General features: G+C 47.2%; 2 protein-coding genes and 1 long non-coding RNA gene across 5 annotated transcripts; 1 reads left to right on the top strand and 2 right to left on the bottom strand.

The window, feature by feature from the left end:
• Position 1: 1 nt before the first annotated feature.
• Positions 2-26,202, top strand: SMIM11 (small integral membrane protein 11). Of its 3 annotated transcripts, XM_037990601.2 has the most exons (5): positions 2-104; positions 3,106-3,181; positions 3,928-4,038; positions 10,349-10,515; positions 13,688-14,172. In XM_037990601.2, the coding sequence occupies exons 3-4, from the start codon at positions 4,027-4,029 to the stop codon at positions 10,511-10,513; spliced, it is 177 nt and encodes a 58-aa protein (XP_037846529.1). In that variant the 5' UTR covers positions 2-104; positions 3,106-3,181; positions 3,928-4,026; the 3' UTR covers positions 10,514-10,515; positions 13,688-14,172. The 3 variants fall into 3 exon arrangements, with proteins under 3 accessions (XP_037846529.1, XP_072865711.1, XP_007962425.1); XM_073009610.1 differs by lacking the exons at positions 3,106-3,181; positions 13,688-14,172 and adding an exon at positions 25,545-26,202 and having other exon boundaries at positions 10-104; XM_007964234.3 differs by lacking the exon at positions 3,106-3,181 and having other exon boundaries at positions 10-104.
• On the bottom strand, positions 10,134-15,709 carry LOC140709766 (uncharacterized). Its single transcript, XR_012090490.1, has 3 exons — positions 15,636-15,709; positions 10,649-10,779; positions 10,134-10,238 (listed from the first exon to the last, which is right to left on the bottom strand). It is a non-coding gene; the product is annotated as an uncharacterized lncRNA (long non-coding RNA).
• C2H21orf140 (chromosome 2 C21orf140 homolog) lies at positions 23,780-25,538 on the bottom strand. Its single transcript, XM_007964244.3, has one exon. It carries the CDS (start codon positions 24,540-24,542, stop codon positions 23,787-23,789), a length of 756 nt encoding a protein of 251 aa, XP_007962435.2. The 5' UTR covers positions 24,543-25,538; the 3' UTR covers positions 23,780-23,786.
• Positions 26,203-26,615: the final 413 nt, after the last annotated feature.

Raw genomic sequence — 26,615 nt, 5'->3', positions numbered from 1 at the left:
GCGCGCGGAGTGGTGCATTTCGGGACGTGTAGTTTTCCCTGGCAGGACCGTGGAAGTCTTGGTTTGTGTGTGGCCTGGCGCGGGAGGCTCCGCCACCGGGATCAGTAAGTGTGTGACGTCGGGGTAGGAGGGTGTGACCCAAACTCCAAAAGCTCTTTGGGGTGCTGCGATCTCGCGGCCGGCCCTGCGCTCGAGTTTTCCCTCCTAGACAAAAGTCGGCGGGCGCCCGGTCGCGCCGGGGCGGGGATCCGGAAGGTGAAGGCCGCCAGGCTTCACAGCGGGGCGCCCCAGCTGGACCGGGCCGTCGGGCGCCGTCAGCCCGCTGAGCAGCGTGTTCCGGCTGGCACGTGGCCCGGGCGGGGCCCATGATTGGTTCAAGGCTACGGTGTTGGTCTCCGGCGGGTCTAGGGGGACGAGCAATCCTCTGGAATGGTGGGGGAAGCGATGACAGCCCCTGGCCCTCATCCTCCGCTTTGGGGGATGGGGGGTGGTGGGTGGGGAGGGCAAGTGTTTCTCCCTGAGTGTTGGGGGAAGGGGGTGAGGAGAGGACCCTGAACCGGCCACCGGGTTACCCAGGAGGAGCTGAGGCCCAGAGAGGTTCAGCGACTCGCCCAGGGTTGCACAGCGAGCACAGGCACCGACGTTGCCCTCTGGGGCCTGGACTTCCAGCAGGGAGAGACGCAGACACCTGTCATCGCTTCTTGGCGGATCCCTGACATGTTGAGTTGTGGAGTCTGGGCAGCTGAGATCGGGCAGGGCTGGTTTCTTGAAGGTCAAGGCCCCCCGTGTAGCGGGCCAAGTCATGCCCAAGGTTCACCTGGCAGCCCCCTCCCTGGACCTACCCCTCCTTATGATTGGGTGAAGGGTTGGGTGAAAAGGGTAGAGACCGGGGATGAGAACAGTTTCAGAAAGTTCAGACAGAGGGTGCAGCGTGATTAGTGACTGGAAGGAGACAGCAAGCAGTAGACTGATCCTTGAATTTGTTAGGTGTGCCAAGAAGAAGTAGTATTAATAGATTGTGGACGACACATTATCCATATTGCTTTAGTTGGTCTAATCAAAATAAGCGAATAGCTTTTTTGTTTCTAAGAGAAACCTGACAAAGGAAGACGGTATTTTTGCAGTGAAGGAAATAGAAATATTTGGAGTTGTATCTAAGCCACTTGTTACTTTTGTGTTTGAAGCTAAGATCGTGGATAGTTCCAGGGAAAGTTAAAAATTTCCCACACTTCATAGATTTTATGCCCCTCAAAAACATCCCCACCTTGTTGGCTTTTGCGGTTCAACGCTCAGATACCAGCTGCCTCTTTTCTAATATTGCATCAGGTGTTCATATGGCAGCAGAGCAAATAGCTTACTGATACTTTTAGCTTTTTTCTTCTCATTTGCCAAAGGCTCTATGAACATGGCTGGCTTGGGCATGTAATTGAAGGGAGGTGGGGAAAAGTGGTAATTCAGAGGGAGAGGGTGGGAATGAGCAGGGCAGATCAGGGTGGTTCACCCTCTTGACTCCCACCTCACTGCAGCCCTTCTGCTGCTATTGCAAATTGACTCTAAATATGTTTCTTTCCTAAAGAGCTTAAATTTGATCACTCCAGGTATGCAGCTGAGGCAGCCGCCAGTATATTTTGGCAGTCAGGGTCTGTGATATCAGAGAGGATGGTGAATTGTGAATTCCAGAGTTGCAGAATTGTTCTTTAGATTCTGATTTTTTTAAAACTTTGGTTCAGAGGGTTAATGACTTACCCCAGGTTATATGCCACGCCATGGGTGCCACCACGAGTAGAGCTCAGATCTCCGGTTCTCCTGGTCCTCAGGCTACTGATCTTTATTCCCTGCCCTGCTGTCTTGGAATGACTGCATTTTGCCCTGGATGTCACTAGCCTATATCCACTAGCTTGGTGTGTCCGGTCATGGAAGGAGAGAGATTTAACATAACAAGAATGGCTGACATTCAGTGCTTTCTGTGTGTTGGCCGTGGTGCTTAGTGTTTACAGTCTAATCTGCAAGAGAATTTACAGACAGGCAAGTTGAGGCTGAGTGAGGCCAAGTGACTTGTCCAAGGTCACACTGCTAGTGCACATAGTACGTGTTTTCCAGAGGGCCAGACCGCTGGATATTTTTTCATTCATTTCCTCCTGTAAGATCGTTGGACCTATTTCTCATTCTTGACTTTGGGAATCAATATTCTACATACATCAATTCACTGGGTATGCAGTTTTGTCTCAGAAAATTTTCAGGGAACAGCCAGACTCATCTACTATATCTGTATGCAACTCAATTAAAGCAGAAATTATAAAAATAAAATTTGTAAGACCTTTAACATTTTAATATACAACATAGCTATTCACTAAGATTATTAGAGATACTCAAAGTGAAAATTGTAGCAACAGGTTATAACATGTGAGGAGCATATTTCTTTAGGGCAGGTCAGAATCTGCTGCTCTTTAAAGACAAGTGGGCCATTTACACATGAAGGTAACGAGCATGTTCAGCCACCATCATTACAGTTAAACAGAGCTACGATTTAAATTCCTATCGCTACCTTATCTGACTTTGAAGAAGTCATGGGGAAATCTTGGCTACCTTGTGCCAACTGCTAGCTTGTTTTCAAGATATTATAATCTTGAATAGATGGGAGATCTTTGTAATTGAAAGTTTTTAAAAAAACATCTTGCCTGAAGTTCATCTTATCCCCGTTCTAAAGGCCTCTGACATTTTCAGCCACTTTTCTTAATTATGACGGTAAGTACATTTCAGAAGTGTTTCCCTGACGTTTGAATGCAAAGCTCTCTGCCTGTGTCAGGATAGTGCCAAGGTTAGAGCCCTGGAGCCAGACTGGATGGGTTCGAATCCCAGGCCCCCCCCGTGAGACCCTCGATGTGTTACGTAAATTTTATTTCCTCCTCTCTAAAGTGGAGGCAGTAAGCTGTTTCATGGGGTAGTTGTGAGGGCTAAATGCCTTAACCCGCCTAAGCACTTTAGCCACTTTTTTGTGTCTGGCACGAAAAAGTTAAGCTATGATTATTGTGCTATAAAGCACTGAATTTCAGAAAACGTAGGGGCACCGAACACGATCTGCTTGACGCCTTTCTTCACTTACAGATGGGACTGAAGCCCCAGCAGAAAGTCACTTACCAGAGGGTGTAGGTTCTTCATCCAGAGCTCAAGTCTTCTTGGGGTAAGTGTCATATTCTAAGAGTAGTGACCTACAAGACCTTGGAGGGAATCCCAAGGCTTGGGCTGCCGGCCCTGCCTTCTTACTTCCATATGCCACAGTGTGGCATATGACCTGGGGTAAGTCATTAACCCTCTGAACCAAAGTGCTGTCATTTAAAAAATCAGAATCTAAAGAACAATTCTGCAACTCTGGAATTCACAATTCACCATCCTCTCTGATATCACTTCCTTCCCCATCTTCTACTAGGTCTCCCTCAAGCTTTAGAGAGAATTCTGCATCTGAATTGCATCCGACAGTTTTTCTGCCCTATCCCTTATTCCCTTGCTCCCAGATCATCTTCGAAAAACCAAATTGAACTTCATTAACACTCAGAGGACTTGACAAAGACACCCAGACGAGCTTGTGTTTCAGTCTGGAGGCAGGTGGAGGGACGGATTTTAGACTTGGGCTCTTAGGTCCACAGATGAATGGAATGGGAGCCCATGTTCCCTCAGGAGAGGTGCTGTGCTGCTGGGGGCTACAGAGAGCTGCTGAGGAGAGCTTTCTGCTCAGCAAGGGCCAGGCCTGTCTGGGCCCTCGCCCAGCCCATCCACTTCCCACCAGTCTCTCAATCGCCTTGTCAAGGTCACAGCCCACCTCTCTGCGGAGTTGGCTTTCTGTTCACATGCCCTCTCTCCATCAAAGAGACATCTTTCTAAGCTGGTCTGCCCTAGGAACTCCAAACTGTCCTGTTTCTTCCTGCCCAGATCAGACTTTCCAGCTCCCTGGACTTGACCTTCCAGCTGCCTCTCATGTACTTGTCTGTTGGGGGTTTGTGTTGATCAGGAGTGAATTCACAGTCTACCATGAACTGGAAGGTGAGTATAGTTTTAAATATTTATGGCTTGGGGTTTTTTTCTTCCTTCTGATTGTGAAAATTCAGAATAACAGTTCTATACAAGTAGACTGATTAAAAAGAAAAAGTAGGTGAAAGCCTAATATTTATGTTTCATTTTAAGTTAAAATGTAAATGTACATTTACTCACTGGACTTCTGGAAGAAGGCCAGGCCTTTTCTTTGAGTGTACATTCACTAACTTCAAACCTTCCTCATTTTTGTTATAAAAACTATACCTTTAAAGCTTTACCTGCAATTTTGCATTGTGCTTTCTTTTTTTATACATTTTTTTTTTTTTTTTTGTAGTGATAGGGCTCCACTGTTACCCAGGCTGGTCTTGAACTCCTGGACTCAAGCCACCCTCCTGCCTGAGCCTCCCAGAGTGTTGGGATAACAGGAGTGAGCCGCCATGCTCGGGCCATGTTGGTTCCTTTAAAGTAGATGCAGTGGACTGAATATTTGTGTTTCTCCAAGTACATGTGTTGCAACCATAGTGCCCAGTGTGATGACATTTGGAGTTGGAGCTTGTAAGAGGTAATTAGGTGATGAGGCTGGAGCCCTAATGTTTGGAAGAGTGACTTTATTAAAAGGGCTCCAGAGCGCTCTCTTACCCTCTTTCTGCCGTGTTGGGGGTACAACAAGAAGCCAACCATCGGCAGTGTGGAAGAGGGCCCCGCTAGAACCCCCTGTACTGCACCCTGATCCTGAGGCTTCCAGCCTTCCGAACTGTGACAAGTACCTCTTCAATAAGTCACCCCGTCTGTGGTCCTTTGCTCTAGGAGCCTGCATTGACTAAGACAGTGGATTAAGATCTTATGAGCAGTGCACACACAGAATCGTTCCAGCGTTTCACGCTCTTCCCTAACCTTTCACAGTTGTCTTGCCAACAGCATTTTTTTCCAACTCAAACTTGAGTCTTTCAAAGCATTCAACTTAGTTTTCGTAAAAACTCTTGCTTTACACAGTCATATTTCACAAGTGTGATGTTTAAATAAGTTATGGAACATAGCGTGAAGTACAACTTAAATAAACTGCTTGGCAAGTAAACACACCTGACCCCTGTGAAACATTAGATTCAACTGGTGGGAGCAGAAGTTCAAGGGCAGCCAGGGGTAGGTCAGCAATCAGGTTTCACCGAGAGAAAGGAGAAGGTCATTGTAAGTCCCAGAAGTCAATAAGGTGAGGTGGAGGTTGTTTAAGAGAGCAGCCACTAAAATAACGTTTATTGTAGTCACTTCGCAAAGTCTAAAATCAAGCAAAAGTTGTACATCGTCTCACCATCTAGAAATGGCTACTATTAACAATCTCAGTATATTCACTTTTTCTGTATGTATGTATGGCATGTTTTCATACATAGGATCTTATTATATGTGTTTTTTTCAATTATTATAAACATTTTCTTCAAAACATCCCACTTTTTCTGTATGTATGTATGGCATGTTTTCATACATAGGATCTTATTATATGTGTTTTTTTCAATTATTATAAACATTTTCTTCAAAACATCCAGTGGTTTTCTATCGCAAGGAGAAACTGGAAAGGTCTGGAAGCAGGATCCGGGAGGCAGCAAGGTAGCTTTCCCATCTTCCCCAGCTCTGAGGGGCGAGGGGCTTGGCAGGCCCTGCAGGAGGGCCGAGGGCCTGGGACCTGGTGTAAGTTAAAGATGCAGAGTGAGTGTTCTGTGAAGGGTTGGAAGATATAGGAGAGTTTGTTTAGAATGCCTTGAGGATCAGAGCTCACGGTGGAAAGGTTGGGAAGGAAAGAAGAGGCAGTGAGAGGATGGAGAGGGGAAGGAGCGGAACGCAGTGTGGGCCGAGGTTTAGGGAGGCCATTCGCCCACTGCAGTGGCTAAGTCAGTAGAGGAGAGAGGTAGTAACTGGTACTAAGGGCTAAGGTTCAAAGCATTAAACCTAATGCCTCAAGGCGGTGTTTCTCACCCCAGAGCACTAGTTAAGGCAAGGATTTCGAGCCTGACTCCAGAGTTTCTGATTGGGTAGATCTGGCTGGGGCCTGAGAATTTGCACTTCTCACAAGTTCCAGGCGGTGCTGGTGCACACTGGTCAAACGCAATGCGTGGGGAGTTTTCCTCTTTAATTGTGGAGTGACACCAACCCACGTGACCACTCGGGCCAGTCTGGCTTGTGACAGTTTTTTCTGCCATCAGGAACAAAATCTGCCCAAACCTTCCCAGCTTTTGCACCGTGACTTCCAGGGAGCAGCTTTGTGTTTAAACACAGCCCCATCTCATGTAGTGTTAGAAAGGAATGGCCCCAGGCCGGGCGCGGTGGCCCATGCCTATAATCCCAGCACTTTGGGAGGCCGAGGCAGGCAGATCACTTTGAGCTCAGGAGTTCAAGACCAGCCTGGACAACGTGGCGAAACCCTGTCTCTACAAAAAAATACAAAGGTTAGCTGGGCTTGGAGATGCGTACCTGTAGTCCCAGCTACTAGGGAAGCTGAGGCTGGAGAATTGCTTGAGCCTGGGAAGTGGAGGTTGCAGTGAGCCGAGATCATGCCCCTGCACTCCAGCCTGGGCAACAGAGTGAGATCCTGTCTCAAAAGAAAAAGAAAGACATAGCCCTGATTGCAGAGAGCTGCGGAAGGTGGAAGGTTTGGTAGCCCCCAGTGCATCTGGTGGCCTTCACCCTCTGGCTCAGTGGGCCATGGCCGGCAGTGACAGTCTACAATGCTACCTGTGCATTAGCAACAAGTGTGGCCCCATTATTTAAAAACTTAGTTATTCCCGGCTGAGGCGGGCGGATCACGAGGTCAGGAGATTGAGACCATCTGGCTAACAAGGTGAAACCCCATCTCTACTAAAAATACAAAAAATTAGCTGGGCGTGGTGGCCGGCGCCTGTAGTCCCAGCTACTCGGGAGGCTGAGGCAGGAGAATGGCGTAAAAGGAGCTTGCAGTGAGCCGAGATCGCACCACTGCACTCCAGCCTGGATGACAGAGCGAGACTCCGTCTCAAAAAACAAAAAAAAAAACTTAGTTATTCCCATTTCACAGGTATTAGGGTTTTGTTTTTAAAAGTTAATGTAGATCTGGGCCAGGCACGGTGGCTCACCCCTGTAATCCTAGCACTTTGGGAGGCTGAGGTGGGAAGATCACATAAGCCCAGGAGTTCAACACCAGCCTAGGCGACATAGTGGGACCCCGTCTCTACAAAAAATCAGAAAAAATTAGCTGGGCTTGGTGTCATGTGCCTGTAGTCCCATCTACTTGGGATGCTGAGGTGGGAGGATGGCTTGAACCTGGGAGGTCAAGGCTGTGAGAAGCTGTGATCATGCCACGGTACTCCAGCCTGGTTGGAGTCTCAAAAAAAAAATTCATGTAGATCCAGTCTACCCTGGCAGCATTCATTTTCCTCCCCGAAGGTCTGTATGTTTCAAGAGAGGTAAGGGATTTGTTCAAAGGAAATTGGAGGAAGGGGTTTCATACACTGAAGGTTAGTGCCTAAGAGGGGGCAGGAAGGGGCTCTGGAGCCCTTCGCTTTACCCTATGAGTGTTCTTGACCCCTGCTGCCCTTGTGCTGCATCCTTCTCAGTCCACACTTCTGCCTCTTGCCGTGCCTCTCCACTGCCTGGAAAACAAAGTGAACACTGAAGCCTCCCACCGGCGTCCATTGGCTGATATGTTTCCATTTCCACGCGTTTTCTAACCTCTGGATGAGAGAGTACATTCCTGCAATTGCTAAAGCTAAGTTTCCTATTTGGATTGTAGATAGCTATGGGCAGTAATGTGGTCTTCATTATATCAATAATAGGGCTCTGGCCAGGCGCCGTGGCTCACACCTGTAATCCCAGCACTTTGGGAGGCCGAGGCGGGCGGATCATGAGGTCGGGAGTTGGAGAGCAGCCTGGCCAACATGGTGAAACCCTGCCTCTACTAAATATACAAAAAATTAGCCGGGCGTGGTGGCACGTGCCTGTAATCCCAGCTACTCGGGAGGCTGAGGCAGGAGAATTGCTTGAACCCAGGAGGTTGCAGTGAGCTGAGATGGTGCCATTGTACTTCAGCCTGGGTGACAGAGCAAGACTCCGTCTTGAGAAAAATAATAATAATAGGGCCCCATTGGTTTATTCAGAGAGACTGAGAAAGCTGGAAGAGAGTAGCTTTTCCCAGTGTGAGTCAGTGCGTCAGGTAGCCTGGAAAATCCTAGTAAACAAAAAGAAGTTTATACAACAACATTCTTTTCATAGCTGGTTTGTAGGCATGGCACCAAACCTTCACCTCTAAAATGCGAACCTTCAAGGAAACAGGATTTCAAGGTTTACTGGAGGGATGGGATTAGCCGAGGTCTGAGGGAAGAAGAGCCTGGAAACGAAGTCAATGTTTAAAGCTACTTATATTTACCAGAGTAAAAGGTTGAAAAGTTTCACTTTCGGAACTTTTTCAGTCTTTTATACTGATGCCAGAGTGATCTTTCTGAAGTGCATGTGTCGTGCTTGTTCTTTACTGTTAAAACAATTTCATGGTTGAAAACTATTAGCTAATTACCGAGTGTTCTTGTGTTCTTACTGTTTTAGTAAAATTACAATGATTTAAGTATTTGCATCCCTGCCTCCTCCCATGATTTTCATTGTATTTCTATCATATCATGCTATATCCCTTCTGCAAATATCCATACATAACCAGTTCCATGATTTCAGAGGTAGCGAGTCCAGTTGCCTCTGGAAAATTCAGTAGCCGAGCCAGAGTGTATGTGCATATTGTAAATGTGAAGTGGATGGGTGTGAGGAATGAATCATACACAGTACAGGATAGTGTGATGCTACAGAGTTGGGCTTTGGAGCATTTGGAGCTGGGTTGGGCCCTGCCTCGCTGACTGCTGGCCTCCCCGCCTCTGCATTTTGTCAGCTCCCCCACAGTCAGGGCAAGCCATCTGCTTCTGGAGGTGGCTAAGGGCAGAAGAGAAGGAGCCGCGTAAGGCAGTTTGCACGCCGTGAGTTCCCAGTCTACAGCAGCTGATGCTACAGCTTCTAAGTGTGAAATCCACATCTAGTTCTGAGTCATAAAGAGTTTCGATACAATCATAGGAACATTTATCTACATACCTTGTGATTTCATGAATTGCAGTTTATTGAAAATCAGGCTTCAGTGGAAGGGAGACTGGCCCCGGGGTTAGACTGTCCTTCCAACTGTCTCCTCACGAGGGAGCTGTGGGACGCCTCAACCGCTCAACCTCCAGGAGCTCTACTTTCCTTGCTCATATAAACAGCGGGTGGATTAGGTCCCCTTGGAAGTTCTTTCCAGCCCCCTGGTTCTGTAAGCATGTTGTACACACTAACTAGGTTCAGATCAACTTCGGTTAGACTATAAGAGGCAGGTGCACATGTATCCCCCGTAGTGGAATCTCGTTGGTATTTCATATAGTAAGTGATTGGCAGAAATAAGGATTTCATTGGGATAAAATCCTACCTGGTCCTCTAAAATAATGATTGCTCAACCAAAGCATACCTTTTCACCATTTGGGAGGGAATTTTTTATCACACAAAAAGTACATAATTATCATTCAGGTCATAGTAACCATGTGTATGGAACTAATATTTACTTTGAGGTACTACTGCAATATATAGAATTTCACAAAAAAATCCTACTAGTGCAAAGAGTAATTCAAATCCATAGTTTTTCCCTAGACTTTATTTTAGTGAATGGGGTTGCAAGAGCAGTTAGGAAGTAGCCATGTTTTAATGTTTTGACTTCTGTTGTGTTTTATTTTACCGTCAATTGCCATTGCTAATGAGTCTCTAGAAGCAAAAGAAAATCCCAGAATACTAAAGCTGCAGTTTCCAGAAGCAAGGTCTGATTCACTCTTACTTTGCAGATGAAGGGGCAGGAGCTCAGAAAGCAAGAAAGAAAGGAGCTCATTACCTGACCCAGGTCACACAGTCAGTCAGTGGCAAAGTAGAGATGTGACCCAGGCCTCCGGGCTCCAGCTCCTTTTACTGGATCTGGCTGCTGCCTCAGAAGCAAGGGCCTGGGTGATCAGCAGGTTGCACGGTTGAGCTGTGAGAGGCCAGAGTTACCACGCCTGTAGATGACTGGTGATCCCCTCCATGAAGCCAGTCGCCAGCAAGCAGCAAAGAGCAGAGCTGTAACTTGACTGTTGGTCGTGTGTGGATAGAGAGCTTTTCTGCCTGGTCTCCCATGTAGCCCCAGCCTCCTATCCTCGTGCCTGTTGCAGAATAGATGCTAAGTAAATATTTGTTGACTGAAGGAACATAAGAGAAACCTCCCATGTCAGTGATGGAACATTTAGTTAACATGGCTTCTTTCTTCTTGAAGGTTCTTGAGCACGTGCCCCTGCTGCTGTATATCTTGGCAGCAAAAACATTAATTCTCTGCCTGGCATTTGCTGGAGTGAAAATATACCAAAGAAAAAGATTGGAAGCAAAACAACAAAAACTGGAGGCTGAAAGGAAGAAGCAATCAGAGAAAAAAGATAACTGAAGGTGAGTCCACAGTACCCGGCCTTGCAAGTGGGAGCTGGCCAGTGGGTTGGGGTGACCGACCAATGAACGAGAGAGGTCTGAGACTTCCCTGTCCTTCGGGTCTGAAGGGCTGCGTGGGGGCATGTGACCTCACCTGTTCTCTAAGGTAGAACCGCTCCATAAAGGGCCAGGTGTGCAGATCCTGGTCCTGGGATCTGAGTGCTGCTGAGCCAAGGCGCACGGAGGATGAGTTCATCCTTCTCGAAACCTGCAGTGGCAGTGGTTCTTGACAGGTATTGGGTTAAAAATTGAGGACTTAATGACAGCTGTGGGCCTTCTTCCCAGAGAAGCACACATGCTAAAACCGTCTGCGTTTGTGTGTAGGGAGAAGTTTGCAGAAGTGAGGCGTCCAGGAGTACAAGACCAGCCTGGGCAACACAGCAAGACCCCTTCTCTACTAAACATTGTTTTACAAATCTAGCCAATGTGGTGGCATGCTTTTGTAGTCCTAGCTACTCAGGAGGCTGGGGTGGGAGGATTTATTGAGCCCAGGAGGCTGAGGCTGCAGTGAGCCGAGATTGTGCCACTGCCCCACTCTAGGCTAGGTGACAGAGTAGGATCCCATATCTTAAAGGTCATTTGAAATTCCAAGATTAAGAAACCCTGTTACCTTTAAGATAAAGTCTGACTCCATGGTATGACAAATAAATCCCTTCCCTGTCTGGTCTTAACCCAGACCTCATTTGCCACTTCTCTCCACTCCCCATCCCCCTGCAGGCCATTCCTCTGCCACCATGGCCTTTGGCCTTGCTTATTAGGTTCTTCCCAAGGACCTCCTCACCAGGCTTGAGGGTGCAGTCATCATCGTCACCCAGTGCCTATCACAGTACACACTGGTGGGCTTAGAACATACTTGGGGAGTTACAATACATCAAAGCACCAGAAAGTTACTGGTAAGCCCCTGTTACAGATTTAACACATGACAATTCACAATTACCCTGATTCCAGTGTGTTGATGCCATTTCTTCACTTTGCAGGTTGAGTGCTGTACTTTAAAAATCAGAGGATTCAGCAAGGTGTGGTGACTCATGCCTGTAATCCCAGTGCTTTGGGAGGCAGAGGTGGGAGGATCATTTGAGCCCATGAGTTCAAGACCAGCCTGGGCAACATAGTGAGACCCTGTCACTACAAACACTTAAAAAAAAAAAAAGCTTAGCCTCACGCTTATTGGGTGTGGTGGCGCATGCCTGTAGTTTCAGCTACTCGGGAGACTGAGATGGAGTATGGCTTGAGCCCAGGAGTTCAAGGCTGCAGTGAGCCATGATCACACCACTGCACTCCAGCCTGAGTAACAGAGTGAGACTGTCTAAAAAAAAAAGGATTCAAATGTGGTGGTGGGGGGGTTCTAGGTCAGTGGTTCCCAAACCTAGCTGACGATCATAATTGCCCAGGTGTTTGTTTAAATGAAGATTCCCAGGCTTCAGCCCAGAGAGATTCCATAATGGCTCTGGTTAGGTTTGGGTGTCTGGGTTTTTTGTTACTGTTTTTAAGATATGGGATCCTACTCTGTCACCTAGGCTAGAGAGGGGCAGTGGCACAATCTCAGCTCACTGCAGCCTCAGCCTCCTGGGCTCAGGCAGTCCTCCCACCTCAGCCTCCCGAGTAGCCAGGACTACAAGAGCATGCCACCACACCGGCGAGGTTTTTAAAACAATTTTTAGTAGAGAAGGGGTCTTGCTGTGTTGCCCAAGCTGGTCTTGTACTCCTGGGCTCAAGCGATACTTTCACCGCAACCTCCTGAAGTGCTGAGGTTACAGGCGTGAGCCACTGTGCCCAGCCTCTGCTCTTTTGAAAACCCATTAGATAATCCTTAGGTTGTCTTCTCAGCAACAGGTAGGAACCACTGGGCTAGGTGGCCTCCCAAACCCAGCCCACTCTGAGATTCCATGCTTCTGTCAGTAGGAATACCCTTGCAGTGCCATCAGGCTTGTTGAGGCTAAAGGCCTACTGATGAGGAATAGTAGCAACACCTACTGAGTGGTTATTCGGTGCTGGGGACTTTGCTAAGCATTTCATGCACAACCGTGTTATTCAACCGTGATGACTCTGTGAGGCATGTTCAGATTGAAAGAATGGCTCATTCTACATGGTGAAGAACAGAACCAGAAATCGATCCCAGGTCAAATGCATTCAATCACCAAGCCCAAGCTGCACTGCCTTCCCGAATACAGGCAAGTGAGCTCATAGGGACGCTTCGCTCTCTGTTACTCACCCCTTCTGGCATCTGCTCACTTGCTGGTCCTCAGTGAACTGTAGGCTTTTGCTAGATAGAAGAAGTTACTTACTTACTTTCTTTTTTTTTTTAAAAGGTGTTTTATTGACTGAAATTTAGGAGTAGGCATTACGATGGGGAGGAGAGAAATTAAAAAGGGTGAGGGAAGGCAGTTTAGATTAAAATCTTGCTGATTGAATTTATATTCCTGACAATCCCCATTTTGTGTGCTAAACTGATCAAAGGAAGAAAAGATGAGATGGAAGATCATAAAGGCGTCGTCCCTCCCACAAACATCACCAGAGACCTGTAGTTAAGTCAGGGCTGGATGGCTTAGAAGCAGCTCAGGGAGCTGGTCTTCCTCTGTAGGCTGGCAGAAAGCTCTTAAAGACTAGAGACTTCCTTCAAACTAAAAGGGTTTTCAGGTCGGGTGTGGTGGCTCACGCCTGTAATCCCAGCACTTTGGGAGGCCGAGGCGGGTGGATCACTTGAGGTCAGGAGTTTGAGACCAGTCTGGCCAACATGGCGGAACCCTGTCTCTACTAAAAATACAAAAATTAGCTGGGCGTGCTGGCACGCACTGGTAATCCGTTACTCGGGAGGCCGAGGCGTGAGAATCACTTGAACCTGGGAAGCAGAGGTTGCAGTGAGCCGAGATTGTGCCACTGCACTCCAGCCTGGGTGACAGAGACTCTGTTTTTAAAAAAAGTAAAAAATAAAAGGGGGGTGGGGTGTTTCAGATGGAAGGGAAACTGTGATGCTAAAAATACATTCATTAATAAATAGACATGAGCAATCAACTTGAGTGGTGTCCGCTTGTTAAGTTTAAATGGTTGAGCAGAGGTCTTTATGCTGAGCAGTAAACCTCAGGTATACTCTTATCAAACATTTCCTACTCATCCCTTTGGTTTTCCCTTCTAGATTCTGCCATGTAAATGTCAGCTTGAGTGGACTCCAGCTAAGAAGAAAGAAGAAATACTTAATTATTGAATACATTGTCAGAGGATAAACTCCCAACCTAGACCTTGCACTTACAATAGTGTGAATTTGTCCATGTTTTTAAAAGAACCAGTCCTGGCCGGGTACGCTGGCTCTTACCTGAAACCCCAGCACTTAGGGAGGCCAAGGCAAGTAGATCATCTGAGGTCGGGAGTCTGAGACCAGCCTGGCCAACGTGGTAAAACCCCGTCTCTACTAAAAATACAAAAATTAGCCGGGTGTAGTGGTGCACGTCTGTAATCCCAGCTACTCAGGAGGCTGAGGCAGGAATTCTCTGCTTGAACCCGGGAGGTGGAGGTTGTAGTGAGCCTAGATCGCACCACTGCACTCCAGCCTGGGCAACAGAGCAAGACTCCATCTCAAAAAAAAAAAAAAAATTAAAATCAAAATTAGAAACATAAATAAAAGACCCAGTATTTTGTTTACTAAATAAAATGCCTTTGTAAAAAAAGGTGTCGTGGCCTTTGGAATAAGTCAAATTGTATATCTCTTTCTCTTTCTCTTACACAGCACCCTCCACCCCATGTTGTAAAGGGGGGTGGTTTGTAAACCCACACCTCCCCCACCATCTCAAGCTGGGAGTTCCCAGGTGAGTGGCTTCCACAGAGGACAAGGTGGTGCAGAAACATCTGCTGTGGAGGTGGGGTCCCCAGCACTGGGTGCCTCAGCCAGCTACCCCCGACCCCGGGCCCCCTCATAGGCTGCCCTCCGTACCCTCCTTTCTCCTCTTTTCCTCCTACAGGTGCCAGACCCCTGTGAGAGTGTTTCAGAGTGTTTTCATAGTTAGGGTGGAGGGAGGCTGTGTGCGTCCAGGTGAGCTGGCCCCGGCGGGGAGTCGTGGGAGCCCACCCGTGTGCCTCAGAAGTCCAAGGCGGGGGATCTGCTGACCAGTAGACACTCATGTGCTAAACACAAGTGCTTTTCTAGGCTTTGGGATTTAAAGCTACACTTTGGAATTTGTGGAAGATCTGGCCATCTTGGAAAATTAGGTAGAAGATGACATAAGGACTGGACTAAACCACTGATCACGCCAGCGGTGCCCACGGCTTTTCTGTTGTTTGTTTTTGTTTTTTTGGAGATGAGGTCTTGCTGTGGCCCCCAGGTTGGAGTGCAACGGTACAATCATAGCTCACTGTAGCCTCGAACTCCTGAGCTCAAGCTATCTTCCCACCTCAGCCTCCCGAGGAGCCGGGACTAGGCCCTGCTAATTTTTTATTTTTAGTTGAGACAAGTGTCACGCTGCACTGCCCAGGCTGGGTGTAGGTTTTTTGTGAAGAGCATTTGGGAGTTTTGTTTTTGCTTTGTTACTTTTCCTATACACTCTTCAACCACTAGGGGGAGATGATTAATCACTAATTGAAGGGATTTTGTTCGTTTTTTATGTTCTGAGTTTTTTTGTTTGTTTTTTTCAGTAAAGAAGGAGTTTAACTGAAGTAAGGCAGGCCACGCAGGAGATGGAGTTATTATTCACGTCGGTCTCTGAAGGCTCAGAGGTTAGGGGTTTTCAAGGTGGAGTTCTTAGGTACGTGAAGTCGGTAGATGTGTAGTTTGATGTTAAATTATTGGTCAGATGCATGCACCGCTGGTTGTAGAGACTGGTAAAGCCCACTAGCAGGACCCCACCTGGACCACAGCGATCCCGCAACCCTCTGGACTATGACCGAAAACAAACACAAAGGACCTGAGATATGTTGCAAGGCCAGAAGCCGACATCCACATTCTCCACCCACAGAGAGCCCCAGAGTCCCTCATGCACATCCTGCTTGATCACATTACACACATTCACACATTCCGAACACATTTGTTTGGTTTTCACGCTTACAACATACTAGAAACGGGAAGGAAGAAAGACTGTCAGCAACAGAAATACCTTTGAGTAAGAGGGACGGTCTTTGAGAAGCAGACTTGAGAACTCACAGTGTGCTCTTCATGTGCCAGACACTGCAGCAGCCACAGCGTCCCACATGGGATGCCACATGTGATGATGTTATGCTCCTCGCGATGACCTCAGGCATGAGGAAGAGGTTCAGCCGTTTCACAGTCTGTTTAACAAGTACATACATAACCCAGACGTACATGAGGAATCTCAGAAACCAAATAATTCAAAGAGTCTGGGATTCTCTCAAAAGGGTTGCCTCTGCCCAAGCTTTCTTCAAATTCTGTCTATAGGGAAACATAGCTGTCAATGTCTCATTCCCGAAGCCTTCCAGATGCCTGGATCTTTAGAGTTCTCTCCCTCACCCTGAGCTGAGTACACAAATGTTCCTGGAGGTCTGCTTAGTGCCCTGCTCTGTGCTGGGCGCCACAGGCAGAGATGGCAGGTAGCCAGGCCTGACACTGGAGAGCTCCTGCGCCACTGCCGGAAACACACGCACCATCACACCGTGAGGGAGGTCCCCCGTGCAGGCCTCATCTGTGTCAGAGTGAAGCCAGAGGATGGACGGGGGAGAGTCCAGGAGAAGAGAAAGGAGGATGGATTCTCAAATATGAGCAAGCAGGAGAGGCCGTTTAAAATGCAGACCCTGGCCTGGTGCGGTGGCTCATGCCTGTAATCCCAGCACTTTGGGAGGCCGAGGCAGGAGGATCACCTGAGGTCAGGAGTTTGAGACCAGACTGGCCAACATGGTGAAACCTTGTCTCTACTTTAAAAAAAAAAAAAAAAAAAAAGTTAGCTGGGCGTGGTGGTGCGTGCCTGTAATCCCAGCTACTCGGGAGGCTGAGGCAGGAGAATTGCTTGAACCCGGGAGGTGGAGGTTGCAGTGAGCCGAGATCGCACCACTGCACCCCAGCCTGGGTAAAAGAGTGAGACTCTGTGTCAAAACAAAAAAACTAAAAACTAAAAATAAAATGCAGACTCCTGGGCTGGATCAGTGCATCCTGGTCCAGTGCATCAGAACCTATGGGAGAAGGACCAGGAATTTGTGATACGAACATACCCAGGCAATTCTTGACCCTTCTTTTGAGACCTACGCTGTAAAGATGGGTAGAGGGAGAGGCAGCAGGAGCCTAGCCTGGGAAGGAGCCATGGGGGTAGGCGGGAGGAGGGGCAGGAGAGAGCGTGTGTGGCAGCAAATCCTTCAGTCCTTACTCCCCAAGAACTCACAGCAGCCTGCATGGAGGGTAATGGTATCATTATCCCCTTTTCGCAGATAAGGAAACTGAGGCAGAGAGGCCCTGCCTAAGGTCACCCAGCTGGTGGGAGGCAGAGACAGGCACCAGTCCTCATGGTCTCACTGAGACTGGACTCTTCATAGCTGTGCTTTCGAGTCTGAGCCAAGTAAAAAGAGGACTAGCAAGAATTTTTGTACTTCGAAGTCTGGGACATAAAATCTTCAAGACGTCAGCGTCAGTGACACGATGGTGACAGAGGCCAGCATTGCTGGAAGGATCCTTAAAAGGGACAGGATGGGCCCTTCTTCCTCCCTTTCTCCTTTTTGGCTGCTGGAATACTAATGCAATGGCTTGTTCCACAGCCACTTTGGACTCAGAGGTGTCTTTGAGACCTGAACCGAGTCTAGGACAATGGAGTAAAAAGATAGGATCCTGGGCTCTCAATGACTATGGATCCATTATTTCACCCCTGAACTGATACCTTGATACTTCTTATTTTTGGTGGTGGTGGTGGTGTAGCTTCTATTTCGTTGGCATCTCTGTGATCTATTCATAATTCACCTGTTTTAGCTGAAACATGGAGCCAGATAGAGATGGGCTCAAGGGCTTCCTGATAGGAAGACTTGGATTCTGGTCCCGACCCTCCTGTTACTACTGTTATGTACGTGGTTGGGTACAGGTTAGGCCCCAGCCTGGCCTTTGTAAAATAAGCTCAATGATCACTGCCCTCCGTACTGTACAGTGTTCATCTGAACTGAATGAGGTCAAGCATGTAAAGATGGTCTGCATGTGACAGCACAATCACAAATGGAAGGGTGTATACTGCCTGGGTGGGCAACTCAGCCACCAGTTGGCCAGGCAGGGGCTCCATCCAACCCAATTGGATTGAGCCAATGGCCAACGAACCCCATTTGCTAGTTTACCTCTTGGCTCCTTCTAGGGACAGCACTGTTTCCTAATGTACCTCCACCTTGGAAGCCACCTTGGTCCGTGGGAGGGAGAGGGGCTGTGGGTGTTAGTGATGGGAAAGGTCAGAGAGGATGGGATGTTCCATCAGCCAACCACTCAGAAGGAGAATAGCGCCACCAACATCAGGAGCTCTCTTCTAGTGAACATGTCTAGAGATACGTGGCTCAGCCCGGTGTTGCTGCGTGTGGTCACCCGCTCTTGACTAAATACAGTGCTCTAAATACGGTTGCTCCCAAAGAGACTGTGGGCTGTCCTCACCAGCCGTCCTGTCCCACCCCCACCAGAAGAAACCTCTTCTTATTATTAATTCCCTAACCAACTGCAGATATTGCAGATGGTCTTAAAGGAAATGCCAGAGAACAAAGTTTCCTCTGATCAAAGTATCTTAAGATGTGTCTACTCTCATTAGATGCCAGTGATAAAAAGGAACAAAAGTTTTTCTCAAAGAATGTAAAGGAAATGAGATCAGTGATGATAGGTCTAATTGTGGACATGTTTGCTTCGACCTTAGCATGGACCACTCACTCAGTGGGTGCCAGACATGATGCAGTGGCTTGGCGCAGGTTATGTGATGTTTTGTTTTGTTTGTTTGTTTGTTTGAGACGGAGTCTTGCTCTGTCATCCAGGCTGGAGTGCAGTGGCACGATCTCAGCTCACTGCAACCTCTGCCTCCCGGGTTCAAGCAATTCTTCTGCCTCAGCCTCCTAAGTAGCTGGGATTACAGGCATGTGCCACCATGCCAGGCTAAGTTTTGTATTTTTAGTAGAGATGGGTTTTTGCCATGTTGTCCAGGCTGGTCTCGCACTCCCAACCTCAAGTGATCTGCCCACCTTGGCCTCCTAAAGTGTTGGGATTACAGGTGTGAGCCACTGTACCCGGCCAGGTTATGTGATTTTTAAAGTCCCACTGTATTTTATTAAGGAGTTGATTGAGCCTCAAGGAAGTAAAGCAACTTATCCAGAACATATAGCTACGAAGCTAGAAACTCAAGATTCCAACTAGGTCCATCCAATTCCAAAAGCCCGGTGAATTTTCTATTACTTTCTATGAGAAGTTTTCAGGTTTAGTATAAAGCAACATTTCTTAATTATGAATACAATCTTATGTAACCAAATTGCACATTAAAGCATAGTCCTTTTGATCCTTCTTTCCTCTTTTCTAATAGTTTTACAAGGCCTCAAAGGAATAGAACGCTAAATCTGTTTTATTAAATTGCTTTAGTTTTCAAACAAAAATAGCTCCTGTTGGTTTATCTTTAGCTGTTAACCTAAACACATTCCTTTTTTTATCGCTGCAAAATAGTGTGTATTTAAAAGATATTCTGTCTCCTCTTTAATATTATGTTGAAATAAAATTTTCTGGTGTCCAGGGGGAGTTGGCCATTTTGGCGACTGGTGTCTCATCTGAGGTCAGAGGTGAGCCTTGCAATGTAGAAATGATGGGGGTGAAAAAGGAAAAGCTCAGCTTCAATAACTGAGCTAAGCACGGCGGTGAGGAGCACAGGCTTCAGAATCTTACAGCCCTGGTGCCTTGCCAGCGCCTAGTTTCCTTATCTGTAAAACAACTGACAGGATTAAGAGAATTAAACTAAATTATAATAGTTGTGTGTTAGTGGCGAGGCAGCATGAATAATGGCTCTAAGTGTGAATTCTGGGTTGATTCTCTCTGTGCCTCAGTTTTCCACATCTTTTTTTTCTTTTTTGAGAGGGAGTCTTGCTCTGTCGCCCAGGCTGGAGTGCAGTGGCACGATCTCGGCTCACTGCAACATCCACCTCCAGGGTTCAAGCGATTCTCCTGCCTCAGCCCCCTGAGTAGCTGAGATTACAGGTGCCCGCCATCACACTTGGCTAATTTTTGTATTTTAGTAGAGATGGGGTTTCACCATGTTGGTCAGGCTGGTCTCAAACCCCTTACCTCAAATGATCCGCCCACCTCGGCCTCCCAAAGTGCTGGGATTACAGGAGTGAGCCACCGCACCCAGCACATGTAGCTGTTGGTGCCTATTATTCCAGAACCCCGGGAGGCGTGGAATAAACGGGATGTCGGGCAAAACCCACTCATCTCCCAAAACTCAGGCCACCCACACATGGGCCTGCACAATGAGAGCACATTGAAGTGACCAGGGAAGTTTGAGTACCATGGTTTGCTCTCAAGGAACTTAAATCCTAAAATGTACATGAAATCCTGAGGGAAAAAAACCTCACAAATATACCACACAATAGGAGCTGTTTCACCAGGTTAATTGCCAATGAGAAATGCAGTATTTCTACTGACAGAGCAAGACTTCCTTTAGCACCTGTGGCTTGCTGAATAGTGGCCACCAAAGATATCAAGGTTCTGTTCCCTGGAACCTACGAATGTTGCTCTTTATGTGGAAAAAGGTCTGCATATGTAACCAAGTCAAGGATTTTGAGATGTGGAGATGGTTTTAGATTACTCAGGTGGGCCCTAAATGCAATCTCAGGTGTCCTTGTAACAGGGAGGCAGAGGGGGATTTGACACAGGATGAGAAAGTGGTGTGGCCACAAGCCCAGGAATGCCAGTGGCCACCAAAAGCTGAAAGAGGCAAGGAACAGGTCCTCCCTGGAGCCTCTGGAGAGAGTGCTGCCCTGCCAACAGCTTGCCTTTGGCTGTCTTGTCTGTCCTGTCCTATGCTTTTTATTTTCTTTCTCTCTCTCTTTTTTTTTTTTTTGAGATGGAGTCTTGCTTTGTTGCCTGGGCAGGAATGTGGTGGTGTGATCTTGGTTCACTGTAACCTCTGCCTCCTGGGTTCAAGTGATTTTCCTTCCTCAGTCTCCCAAATAGCTGGGATTACAGGCGCCCACCACCGCACCCGGCGAATTTTTGTATTTTTAGTAGAGATGGAGTTTCATGCCAGGTGCGGTGGCTCACGCCTGTAATCCCAGCACTTTGGGAGGCCGAGGCAGGCGGATCACGAGGTCAGGAGATCGAGACCATCCTGGCTAACACAGTGAAACCCTGTCTCTACTAAAAATACAAAAAATTAGCCGGAAGTGGTGGCGGCGCCTGTAGTCCCAGCTACTTGGGAGGCTGAGGCAGGAGAACGGTGTGAACCCGGGAGGCGGAGCTTAAAGTGAGCCAAGATTGCGCCACTGCACTCCAGCCTGGGTGACAGAGCGAGACTCCATCTCAAAAAAAAAAAAAAGAGATGGAGTTTCACCATATTGGCTAGGCAGGTTTCCAACTCCTGACCTCAAGTGCTTCTCCGACCTTGGGCTCCCAAAGTGCTAGGATTACAGGCACGAGCCATCCAGCCACCGTGCCTGGCCCACTTCCCTCCCCTCTCCTCCCTCCCCCTCCCCTCTCCTCCCTCCCCCTCCTCTCCCCTCCCTCCCCCTCCTCTCCCCTCCCTCCCTTCTATCTTTCCCTTCCCTCCTCTCCCTTCTCCCCTCTCCCCTCCCCTCCCTTCCCTCCCCTCCTCTCCCCTCCCTCCCTTCTTTCCTTCCCTTCCCTCCTCTCCACTCTCCCCCCCTCCCCTCCCCTCCATTCCCCTCCCCTCCATTCCCCTCCCCTCCATTCCCCTCCCCTCCATTCCCCTCCCCCTTCCCTCTCCTCCTCTCCCCTCCCTCCCTTCTTTCCTTCTTCTCTCTTTCTTCTTTCTCTCTCTCTGTCCCCTCCCCCTCCTCCTTCGCCCCCCCTCCTTTCTCCCTTCTCTCTCTCTCTTTCTTTCTGAGACAGGGTCTCACTCTATCACCCAGGCTGGAGTGCAGTGGTGCGATCAGAGCTCACTGTAGCCTCCAACTTCTAGGCGCAAGCGATCCTCCTGCCTCAGTCTCCTGAGCAGCTGCAACCATAGCCACTATACCTGGTTTAATTTCTGTTGTTTTAAGTCACCAAGCCTGTGGTAATTTGTTTCAACAGCCACGACAAACTAATATAGCACTGTTGACTGTCAAGTGAGGCCTGCAGCAGTGGAAACTTTATAGTTCTGAGTGGTCAGCTGTTTGAGGTGTGATTAATCTCCAGGAAACATGTTACCAGGATTCCCTGAGTAACCATGACAAAATGCTGCGGAAGTCCACCACTTAGTTGCTGAAAAGCACTGAACATTCGCCTTCATCTGACAAAGCCTTTCTGAATAATACAGGAAGGTTCAGGAGGGAAAGAAGGCAAGCAAAGGATAGGATGCCTTCTGCACTTCGCTGTCAGGAAATTCTGGGTAGAAATTATTTCTCTCTCTCTCTCTCTCCCTCTCTCTCTCTCCCTTTTCTTTTCTTTTCTTTTTGAGACAGGGTTTGACTTGTTACCCAGGTTGGAGTGCAGTGGCGCAATCTCTGCTCAGTGCAACCTCTGCCTCCCAGGGCTCAAGTGATTCTCCCACCTCAGTCTCCTGAGCAGCTGGGACCATAGGTGTGCACCACCATGCCCAGCAAATTTTGGTATTTTTTGTGGAGATGAGGTTTCGCCATGTTGCTGGCCTCAAACTTCTGAGCTCAAGTAATCCTTTCACCTTGGGCTCCCAAATTGCTAGGATTACAGGCATAAGCCACTGTGCCCAGTCCAGAAATGTTCATAAATTGTTTTTTAAAGACCTTATTTTTTACAGCCATTTTTTAGATTCATGCAGAATTGATTGAATTGAGTGGATGCCCCACCACCCACCACTGCTATCAGCATCCCATATAAGTTTACAAGGTTTTTTTTTCTTCTCTTTTAGAGACAGAGTTTCACTTTGTCACCCAGGCTGGAGTGCAGTGGACAAACATAGGTCACTGTAGTCTCCAACTTCTGGCTTAAGTGATCCTCTTCCCTCAGCCTCCCAAGTAGCTAGGACTGTAGATGCATGCCACTTAGCCTAGCTATTTTTAAGTATTTTTGTAGAGATGAGGTCTTGCTATGTTGTGCAGGCTGGTCTTGAACTTGTGACCTCAAGCAGTCCTCCTGCCTTGGCCTCCCAAAGTGCTGGGATTACAAGTGTGAGCCATTGTGCCCAGCCATAAATTATTCTTTTTACACACCTCAGAATGATTACCTCTAAAATTACTGTCCGAATATACATAACCAAGAGTGAATTTTATGATATGTTTAATGGGGGTCAAGCCTTTTTCTATAAAAGTGAAAAAGACAACCACAGATTCTTACAACAGACATCGGCAGCAGCCCCAAACCTACATGGGGGGTGTTGTCCCAGCTGCAAGTGGCTCAGCTACGGGGTTTCAAGATGAAACTCCATGGCACAGTCTAATGACCTGCTGGGCTTCCTGGAGTTGGTGGGGAGATTGGCTGAATAAGTGGTCTCTGCAGACCCCCATGCATGCCACCCCTTTGCCCACCATAGCCCACTTGAACCCACCACTGTCATAACTTTCCAGGTCCTAATTGGGACCACCTACTCCCCTTGGAGGGTCCGGATGGAGTCTCCCCTCCGCGGATGCCTCTCACTCATCCTCCACCACTTTGCCGACAAGGAAGGAAGGATAATCGGCTGGAGGGAGTCTTGCTTGGTGACCATCTGGACAATACCTCACACATGGCAAGCTGGATGCCTGTGGGTGACTTTGGTCGGTGGAAACTGGTTGGCACGCTATTTAATTTGGGCTTTTTGTGGGATGACTGCACACTGGTTCTCTTTTTTTCTCAGACCTGAATTTTGACCACACAACCTGTCAGCCTGCTCACCCCTGCTTACTGCCATCCTCCTTTGGGCTGGGTTAGACTAATCCTTCCCTTGACAAAGCCTTCAAAGCAGCCTTCACAAGATAAGAGTCGAGACCCCTATCTTACCAATACATTTTAGTGAAACTTCTAGTAAACTCAAAGTGCTTGCCAACATCCTTAGGAACAAGTTAAGTTCTCGCAGCACCCCTGTGGGGTCGCTGTTGAAGTATCTTTGGCTGCAGTGGTGTGGAATCCATCTCAACAGAGTTGACGGTAAAGACCAGACATGTAGCAGCCTCACTGCTTGTTGGAGGAATCGCCCTTAGGAAAATTTCCCAAGATAGTAGTTTTCCCATCTCCGTACTTTGCTAGTTAATGTTCTCCACTTGCTTGGGTTTATCCTTTCAATTCCTTTGCTAATTAAACTGCTGAAAAGTATACATTCGTAAGAATAGACACTGTCAATGGACTGCAAACAAAACTCTTTTCTGTTATTGATGATAAACCATTTCAGAGAAGACCAGGCTGAGTCTAAAGGGTTCAGATAATTACAAGGGGAAGGCAGAGAGAGTAGTTCATGGCCATAGGACTTGGCCACCTCTGGGCAACATGCAATGCTTGCTAAGTTAATGACTGTAGGGATATAGAACTGACCCTCAGCCTCTCTGTCTTCCTTTGGCTTCTGCTCTTCCTGCTGTCTTCTCTCTTTGACCACGATGACACACTTTCCATAGGCCTTCCTCACCACATCACAGAACTCAGAGAAGAGGTTGTCTTCTTGTTTGATACACAGCTCATCTCTTAGGAACATCCGATATTTCCAAGGCACCCATCCTTGACTACCCGCAGCGTGCACAATACACCAAGTTGGGGTTTGTATGAAATATCCGTCACTAATATCTTCCCCAGTTACTAGACTTTCTGAGATATTGGTTTCCCCAAAATATACAGTCTTAAATCCATCATACTGCAGTGTTCTCAGTGTTTTCAGATACTGGAGGCATTGCTTCCTCTTGATGCCATCAAATTGACTTCTAATAATGACGTTTCTTAAAAGAGGGCTTGCAAAGCGAGGCATGGTGGCTTCTCAAATGTTTTTAAAAGCTTGCACGTCTGCATCTGGGGAGAGATGGCAAGTGGGGGATGATGACCTCATAAAGGGCTTTCTTACAGCAGTCCTGCAGATACACTTCAGGTTTCAAAGCATCATGGAATAAATACTCAGAACAACTCCCTTCTGACCCATAAAATATGGAAATTGTAGATGCTACCCATAAAAAATGCTACTTTGACATCACTTCTGCAAAAGAGGTTAGCAATCTTTTAATAGTGATGAGCCTACCCATTTGGCTTAAGATGGGGAGAAATGTTTACATTCATTTATCCACTTCAAAAATATGTACTGCCTACCTGCTATATACCAGGCATTGTGCCAGGCACCAGGGGTATGGTCATGACACACCTAGGGAGTCCTGCACTTACGTGTTGTGTGTCTGTGTATGCACAGAATTTGTGCCAACTGCCTTTCCATTTGCACAACTAAGAGTGATTTTTTTCCAGGTGGCAGAAGGAAGGTATGGCAAATAGCAAAATAAAGTCAGTCTGCACACCTAGCTTCCACTGGAGCTTGCAGGCATTATTATTATTTTTTTTTTCTGAGAGGGATTCTCTCTCTGTTGCCCAGGCTGGAATGTAGTGGTGCAGTCTCAGCTCACTGCAACCTCCACCTCCCAGGTTCAAGTGATTCTCCTGCCTCAGCCTCCCAAGTAGCTGGGATTACAGGTGCCCACCACCACGCCTGGCTAATTATTTGTATTTTTAGTAGAGATGGGGTTTTACTATGTTAGTCAGGATGGTCTCGATTTCTTGACCTCATGATCTGCCCGCCTTGACCTCCCAAAGTGCTGGGATTACAGGCGTGAGCCACCTTATCCCACCAGGAGCTTGCAGTTATTGAGCTAATTCAATACCTCATCTTGAAAGCACTTTTAATTTTATATGCTCAGGCAAAAATGACAGTTTGCTTCAATCTCTAACAGTCTCTTCAATTTCCTTTGTATTTTCTTGCCTCTTTAATCAGAGCTAAAGACGTTTCAAAAAATGGGCATGAAGGATTCCCTCAAATGAAGATGTGGACAAAATGATTGGTCAGGTCCTTTGCTCTACTGTTGAATGGAGGAGGATATTTTTCCCCCCCACACAGGGGTTTTCTTGGAGCTTAAGTTTGGACAACCCCAGACAGTAAGATAATCTCATCATGGTAAAGTTAATAAGAAATATGTGGTCTCCAGACAGCCTCTCCCGGAGGCCAGGATCACCAGGTTTGGGTGGATAATTGGCTTGTGGTCATTTTCTCTTAGGATTTTTCTTTTAGTAGTGGAAACTGTCTTTCAGATCAAATTTGGATGCCAACTATGTGGAACAGAAGTATGGCTGCTGTGGTGGATTTGATCCCCCTGTCAGCCACACCCTTTGTCTCCCCCTACCCCAAGGGACTCTGTGGCCTGGAACCGCAGTGTGAAATGCTATATAGTGCAATGAAGTCAATTCTAAGACAAGAGTTCTTTGCCTCTCTCATCTAATATTTAGTTATGGAGATGAGACACTTGTTCAGAAGTATGGAAAAGTATATATAATATGTTATCTTTTAGATGTGGGTATAAATATGCATATGTATGCAATATGCTTATATTTTAACACATAAACAACATGAATAAAGCAAACACTCTAGACTTCTCCAAATGTATCTTGTTTTATAGTTTTCACTTTGGAAAATGTCAACATTTTTACATTAAAAAATATTACTCAGCCATAAAAAAGAATGAAATCACATCTCTTGCAGCAACATGGACAGAACTGGATGCCATTATTCTAAGTGAAATAATTCAGAAACAGAAAGTCAGATACCACGTGTTCTCACTTTTAAGTGGGAGCTAAATAATGTGTACACATGGAGACAGAATGTAAAATAATAGACTTTGAAAGGGAGGTTGAGGCAGGAGGACCATTTGAGGCCAGGAATTTGAGACAAGCCTGGCCAACATGGTGAAACCCCTTCTCTACTAAAAATGCAAACAAATTAGCTGGACGTGGTGGCTGACACCTGTAATGTCAGCACTTTGGGAGGCCAAAGTGGGTAGATCACTTGAGG

This window comes from Chlorocebus sabaeus, chromosome 2, assembly GCF_047675955.1.
Source record: "Chlorocebus sabaeus isolate Y175 chromosome 2, mChlSab1.0.hap1, whole genome shotgun sequence".
Lineage (NCBI taxonomy): Eukaryota > Metazoa > Chordata > Mammalia > Primates > Cercopithecidae > Chlorocebus > Chlorocebus sabaeus.
The sequence above is the reverse complement of the archived record's forward strand: the minus strand, read 5'-3'. Positions and strand labels throughout refer to the sequence as shown.